Source organism: Pipistrellus kuhlii, unplaced genomic scaffold (genome assembly GCF_014108245.1).
Source record: "Pipistrellus kuhlii isolate mPipKuh1 unplaced genomic scaffold, mPipKuh1.p scaffold_m20_p_29, whole genome shotgun sequence".
Lineage (NCBI taxonomy): Eukaryota > Metazoa > Chordata > Mammalia > Chiroptera > Vespertilionidae > Pipistrellus > Pipistrellus kuhlii.
The window spans coordinates 4320356-4327884 of NW_023425528.1; the positions used below are offsets into that span (position 1 = coordinate 4320356).

The following is a 7529-nucleotide window of genomic DNA, read 5'->3' on the forward strand; positions in this document are numbered from 1 at the left end:
ATCTCTGGGAAATCTGCCTTAGTTTGGAGACCCTTAAAAGAAATCTTCTTTCCTAACCTACTTGACAAATAACTAACCATCCAAAAAGGGATGGTGATGGTGGTGGTATATTAGGGGATATTCTTTGTTCCATTATTGTCATTTTCTCTTTAGTCTACTCTACAACCCCTCCTTAGGCAGTGTCATCTGTTAACAACTCTGAAATTTTTTTCTTCAGCCCTAACCTCTCTTGTGAGCTTCAGAATTATATATTTAACTGCCTGTTAATAAAGTTAAAAACCAATAACATTGTCCACAAAGCCCTCCTGCATGTTCTTGTCTCTATCAAACTTTCCAGCCTTTGGAGACCGCCTCTCTCACTATGCTTCTTCAATTGTGCCAAGTTTATTTGATCTCAGAATCTTTGCACTTGCTGTTCTCTCCATGGAATGTTTGCCCTATTCTCTCCTTTGACTCATCAATTAGATTTTAGAATAGATATTATCTCCTTAGCACAGTTTTCCCTGACATTCTAGGCTTGGTTATCCAGCATCCCCTCCACTTTATATGTAGCCAAAGCACCCTATACTTCTCCATTATGAAATAGTATTATTGTAACCAATTGTTATTGTCCATCTTAGTAGGTTATAATCTTCACCAGGGCATAGCGTGTGTCTTGTTTTCACTGCTAGCACACTCAGTAGGTGCTGAATAAATGTCGAATGGATGAATGGATTAATTTAGGTATTTATGATCTTTGCTAGATTGAAACTTTCTGATTTCAAACTTTAGATCTCCACAAAGCTGAGCCCAGTACTCTGTATAGTATGTATTTCTGATTCTCCCACACATTTACATCTGATTTAATAAACAAATGCTTAATGTGGAAATTGATCAGAATACTTGGAATTACTCAAGTTATCCTTCAAAAACTCCTCACCTATAATTGTGCATTTAATTTTCCTTCCCCACATATGCCCTATATTTGGTCTCCTTTTTCTGTAAGTATAACAATTCATTCTTTGTAATTCTCTCTCTTCTAATGTCATTTCATTTATAATAGAACACTATGAAATTGCTGTATACATTTAGAACTCTGTACAATTTTAAATAACACTATTTTTACCTTAGGAGAGGTATTCTCATTTCTAGGAATGATGGGAACAGATAATCCTATATAATAAAAGGCTAATATGCAAATTATCTCCTCAGGAGTTCCACCAACTGAAAATCCAACCACTTGCTATGATGTGTGCTGACCACCAGGGGACATTGTGGAACAAAGGAAAGCCCTATCCATCACCTGGCACCTGGGGGAAGGAATGCCCCATTTGGCCCTGATTGCCAGCCAGGCCTAGGGACCCTCCTCATGCATGAATTTCATGCACCAAACCTCTAGTATGTATGTGTGTGTGTGTGTGTGTGTGTGTGTGTGTGTGTGTGTGTGTGTGTATATATATATATATATATATATATATATATATATATATCTCAGGCTAAGTGACTGTCCATTTGACTGTCTGACTGGGTGGTACATATGATATGCTTTAGCAATTTAAAAATAAACATTGACTCGTGAATGCACGATATATATAAAGCTCTTGCTGGCACCAATCTAGAGAGGTAGGAATATTCCTCTATTGAATTTGGGCATAGGGAGTTAATCATATACTAATAGACTCTAAGTAAGTTTACACAAAAGCAAACCCTGCAGCTCTAATTTACCTGAATGAAAGGAAGAGGCAGAAATATGGATGGATTATCACCCACAATGCAATACCAATACCAGTTTACACAAAAGCAAACCCTGAGTGAAAGGAAGAGGCAGAAATATGGTTGGATTATCACCCACAATGCAATACTAATTCTCTAATCATTTGACTTAATCTTCACAGTCAATCTTCAAATATAGAGAAATATTCCTACCTGAACCTGTTTTCAGGCATGGTCAGTTATATGTTGCTTTTTCTCAAGTTTGAAGAGCATGTCACATTAAAGTTAAAGTTAAAGTTGTAAATACTTCCTCACAAGGGAAATTAGTCAAGCACTTTGAAAGTGTTTTTACTCTTAATGTGGTATAGAGAGATATTAGAATAAGTTTAATCAATGTATCAGTCATTGTTTTATCAATGTTTTTCTATCATGTTTTTGTTTTTATATCATATCTTTGTTGTTATATCATGTTGTTCTTATTTACTTATTAATCAATTTATATATTATTTTCATATACATTTTACTAATTTTCTTTCATCACTGACACTTCTATTATAAAGGATGAATAATGATATTAAAATATTTCTTCTAATCAATTTTCTTTTAATGTGCGTGAATCCATGCACCAAGCCACTAGTCATAGATATCTTTGAAGATTAACTGTGAAGATTCAGTCAAATGATCAGAGAATTGGTATTGCATTGTGGGTGATAATCCATCCATATTTCTGCCTCTTCCTTTCATTCAGGTAAATTAGAGCTTCAGGGTTTACTTTTGTGTAAACTTTCTTATAGTCTATTAATATGTGTTGTTGTGTCTACAAAGTTAAAGTGATGGCTGAATTTTGATTATTTGTTTTGAATTTGGGCATAGGGAGTCAATCATCATAGAACTCAATTGTTGTTGGCAGAACTTGAAGTGTTAAAAAATAGATAGGTTTGAAATATCTAGTCAGTACTCAGAAAGCAAAGCATGGTGGAATGAGTATTAAAGTAGAAATCTTAGACTGGAAGTGTCGCTGAAACTGGTTTGATTCAGTGGATAGAGTGTCGGTCTGCAGGCTGGAAGGTCCCAGGCTCAATTCCAGTCAAGGGCATGTACATTGGTTGCGGGCACATCCCCCGATGGGGGGTGTGCTGGAGGCAGCTGGTCAATGTTTCTCTCTCATCGATGTTTCTAACTCTCTATCCCTCTCCCTTCCTCTCTGTGAAAAATCAAAATATATTTTTTTAAAAATGATTGGAAGTGTCAACTTGACTCAACCTTTTGTAACCACGAATGCCTTACTAATATATCTGTGCTCATTTTCTCTTTTGTAAAACAGACAATACTGTAATACCTTTACTCATTACTCAAATGGTTGCTGTGAGGAACAAATGAAGAAAGCACAAAATGGAAGATACATTTCTAAAAAATGTACTACAAGGGGGTGTGATGTTGAAAGATATTAGCATTTTAGTTGCCTTATCTCATTCTTACCTCAGGCCACCTTCATTGACAGGTAGTCATCATCCAGTTTTCAAATCTTACTAGTAAAAAACAAACTAACACACCAATAAGTTTTCAAGTGGGGAGAAAATAAAAGGTGAGAGGTTGGGGAATAAAAGAAACAGTGACTTCAAAATTTTAAATCCCACAAATGTGCAGTTATGATTTATATTGGAATAATAAGACCAATGCTTTTTACATTCTTCAGACAATAGATATTTGTTATCAGCAAACCAAAGAGAATTTATTTTCCAGGGATGAAAAATGTCATGCTAATTTAAATATTATATTTATGTTTTTATACAAGATGAATCTATTTCAATTATTAATGATTTCAAATAAAAAATCCAATTTCTTCCACACAATTCTTTATTTTGTTAAAAAAGTTCCTTTTGTACAAATGCAGCTGAATAAAATGCATTACTAAATATAACGACTTAATTTCATTAAATGGACCCTTTTACATACTTAGGAAGTACGGTATGGTCTGCAGCAATCAAACTCAGTTTTGAGTCCAAAGTTTCAATTTGGCATGAATGGAAAGGTTAGGCTGGTTAGATCCATCTTGATTAACCTTAATATTTCTTGCCTAATACATCATACCAAATATATAAATAAACCTTTATAATATACCTTGTTTATACAACTCATGATTCTGAAATGTGTGCAAAGGATATTTTTAGACATTTAATTATTTTTAAAGATAAAAGAATTTACTGCTAAAAATTCATATAGTGTGTCCTTTTATCAGGTTGAATTATATGAAATTGCCAATATTTGAGCACTTTTGACCAACAGAAATGGCATATGGTTCAGAATAATAAAAAGAATCATTTTTCACTTTAAAACAGAGTACAGCTATAAATAACATACCTATTTGTATACATTTAAGCTAATGTGAAATTTTTGGGAGAGTGGCAGTTGGGGAAGGAATTGGCAAGTCAGCATTTTGGATAGATGGGTAAATTCAAATTATACCTAATGTTCTAGCTGCATTTTTGAGCAGTAATATATGTTAATTAATACAATGGGGGGACATAATAAATATACAAATTATTTTCTTTAGTTTGTTATGATTAAAACATTGAATTTATTTTCCTAAAGATGAAATAACAAATGAGTCACCATAATGACACATCTGCTTAAATCCATCTCCATTTATGTTATCACTGGAAACTGTGAGTGGTTATGCTACTATTTTAGTGCAATGTGCAAGCTGTGCTGTGTACTTTGGTTAATGCTCAATGAAGATCTAGATCCCATGGGGGTAGTTGTGATGAAAGACGGTGTTTGTTTTCCAGGTGAGTAACCTAATCATAAATTAGGAATCTTCATCTAAGTCAGTCATTATGGAACAGTTTTAAACCCCTAAAATATTGGTTGGGGAAATAGATGAACAGGGAATACATTTACAGTCTGTTCATTAGGTTCAGCAACAAGGCTTTGAGCTTCTTGCTGTTCATTGCTGTTGGAAGTGTAATCACTTTCTTCATTTATCCAGCCACTGACTTCTTAACTGTAAAGTGCATTCAAATACTGTGACCACAAAAAGGAGAGGGGAGATATGTGTCCTTAAGAAGTTCTGAGGTATATTGCCAGCCTGTGATGAAGTCCATGTATAGTTGCCAACAACTAAAATTTTAAAGGGTATATGCAGTCTGGGTGTTGAATAAAGACACAACTTAAGTCACCAAATGTAATAATATGGGTCATTTGGGAAAATATAATGAGAAAAGAGAAGTGTAAGCCCTGTCTGTCTTAGCCTACCTGCTGATTTATTCTAAATGGTGCAGAATGCACTTGCCATCTCTTAACAGTGTGCTCTTGTAACAGGTGTGCTAGAGTCAGCCTTGCTGCTAAGTTTAGCTCTGCATGTGGGGATTTTACACTTTCAGCCCCTTGGAGAGTGGATATTGGCAAATGACTGTATAAAAGTAGAAAGCAGTTGGGAATTTCACCACCAACCTAGATTTAGAGCAGAGTAAATGGGTCAATCTAAATTGATAACAGACTAGAACTGTATGTCCAGTGCAGGTGGCGTTAACCTATCCTTTCCATTTCTCTCTTACTACCACTACGATTTCTGTGGGAGCATATTGTGAAATTTGATGACCACCTTTAAGGTGATAAAAAGAGCTGACTTTTTTTTTTAACAGGCAAAATTTAACATAGATATTTTAGTTCTTTGGTGTAAAAAATATGACCAACGTTCTAATTTCTAATTTGTAAACAGTACTCATCTCCTTTGGTTCCCCTTTGGAATATTAATTTTTAAAAATCAGTCTGTTTCTACTACTGGCATACCTATGAGAATGAAATTTTTCAAAAGTATTTCTCTTATAGGTAATAAGTGAAACACTTAATCTTTTGGCAGGGATTGAGAAGAAAGAAGCATTTTTCAGGAAAGACAAATGTGAATTTGAAGACATTGATCTTTAGATTTTGGAGTGTGTTTAGTCCTTTCCTCCTTTATCTCTCTTTGTTTTCCTTAAATTCAAATCTAAAAGGAGTCTAGTGATGACTAAATAGCTCTCCGATCATTTTTCAGAAAGGAAAAGCTGGCACCAGAGGCTTGAATGTTTTATCTAAAGCCACAATCATTTAACGACAGAATACCAATATTATTTCATTTATGCTTCAAAGTATAGTTGAATCTTCTTTACTAAGGCCACCATTAAACAAAGCTCATATTTGTGCAACTTAATCCTGGAGCATGATAGAGAGGGAGAAAAGGGCAATGAAACCGCATGCATAATTGTCACAAACACATTTTGACTTAGTTTTCCCTTGGTTTGGGGGAAGCTCAGTGTTCCAGATTTTTGTAATATGTCTGTCATGATCTGAGTTTTTAAAAAATCCAGTAATTGTAATAACACAGATATAAAAATGCACATTTCCCTCTTTAGATAAGTTTATTGACTGAAACCTTTCTGAAAACTTGTTCTTTATTTTTTTTAAATATATTTTATTGATTTTGTACAGAGAGGAAGGGAGAGAGATAGAGAGTTAGAAACATCGATGAGAGAGAGTCATCGATCAGTTGCCTCTTGCACACCCCCTACTGGGGATATGCCCGCAACCAAGGTACATGCCCTTGACCGGAATCGAACCCGGGTCCCTTCAGTCCCCAAGCCGACGCTCTATCCATTGAGCTAAACCGGTCCCGGCTGAAAACTTGTTCTTTAAACGGAAACAGTTTCTTTATATATTTTCTTTCATTTGGTTCAAACCCAATGGCCTTAGATGATAAAAATCACTGTTCCTTTGGGGAAGGGCTCGTGGTGCTGTCCATGAACTTCTGACATGATTTAGTTTCATGCCAGCAGAAGTGATTCTTTAGGATCCAAGTACTAAATTAAAATTTCTCCTTTTCTTGGGGTACCTTCTTTGAACAATCAACCCCTTTGAAGGCAAATTTTCCTTGTTCTTGGAGCTTCCAGGAATCCTGTGTTTTTATAACAGCTGCATATGAATTTTTGTGGTCTGAGGTTTGCTCAAGGCCCTGGCTGTCTTTGGTTACTATAGAAACCTGCCCTCCCACCAGCTGCCGTTTTTTATATTCCTGGCAAAGAACAAGTATTAAACCTTAGTTATCCCACAAACAGAGTCAAGATAAAGAATAACACATAGAAAACACAACTTTTTGTTAAATGAAGACCTCATGGATTCCCTACATGGGAAGCTACATGCAACAAAGTAAGCTTCCCTAACATCAACATACAGGGGTTTTCTGATGTCCACTAAAACTCTTCATCCTGGCTTCAATAAGAGGGGATTTGACTCTGCATCTCTATATCTGTGAATTCAGGAACACTTTCTATGCTCTCGGAATTGATGGGTGAAATGACATGTTTGAGCCGAAGGAGCATTATGAAGAGCAGGAGGAGGAGAATGGCCAGGAGGCTCAAGAATAAGCCCACATATATGTACAGGTTGGAATACTTATCTAACGTAGTGTTAACCTCTGTTGCTGGGGTGGGGAAATGGGTCCATCCAGCGAGAGTTCCATGGTACTTGAAATGCGCCTCCATCATCACTCAAGGATTGAGTAGATCCTTGTTTCTATTTGATTTCTGTCACCCTTGAGGCATTCCACAGTCACTTATACTGCCTCTGAATATACTGCAGGTTTTCTAATAGTTTCCTACAAAGCAATCATGATCAGAGCCAAGTCAGTAGTGCACAACAAGAAAATTGGATATTATAATTTGGCAATTGGCACACCCTGTCTGTTCTGCAACATAGCATGCCCCTCTCAAATAGGTTTTATTGGAACTTTTTAATCATTTAAAATATATATAATAAATAAATATTTCCTTTTCACAGTCCTCTTTAATTAAAATAAAAAT

General features: G+C 35.5%; 1 protein-coding gene across 1 annotated transcript; it reads right to left on the reverse strand.

The window, feature by feature from the left end:
- Positions 1–6394: 6394 nt before the first annotated feature.
- Positions 6395–7320, reverse strand: SERTM2 (serine rich and transmembrane domain containing 2). The gene has a single exon (XM_036454448.2). It carries the CDS (start codon positions 7212–7214, stop codon positions 6942–6944), a length of 273 nt encoding a protein of 90 aa, XP_036310341.1. The 5' UTR covers positions 7215–7320; the 3' UTR covers positions 6395–6941.
- Positions 7321–7529: the final 209 nt, after the last annotated feature.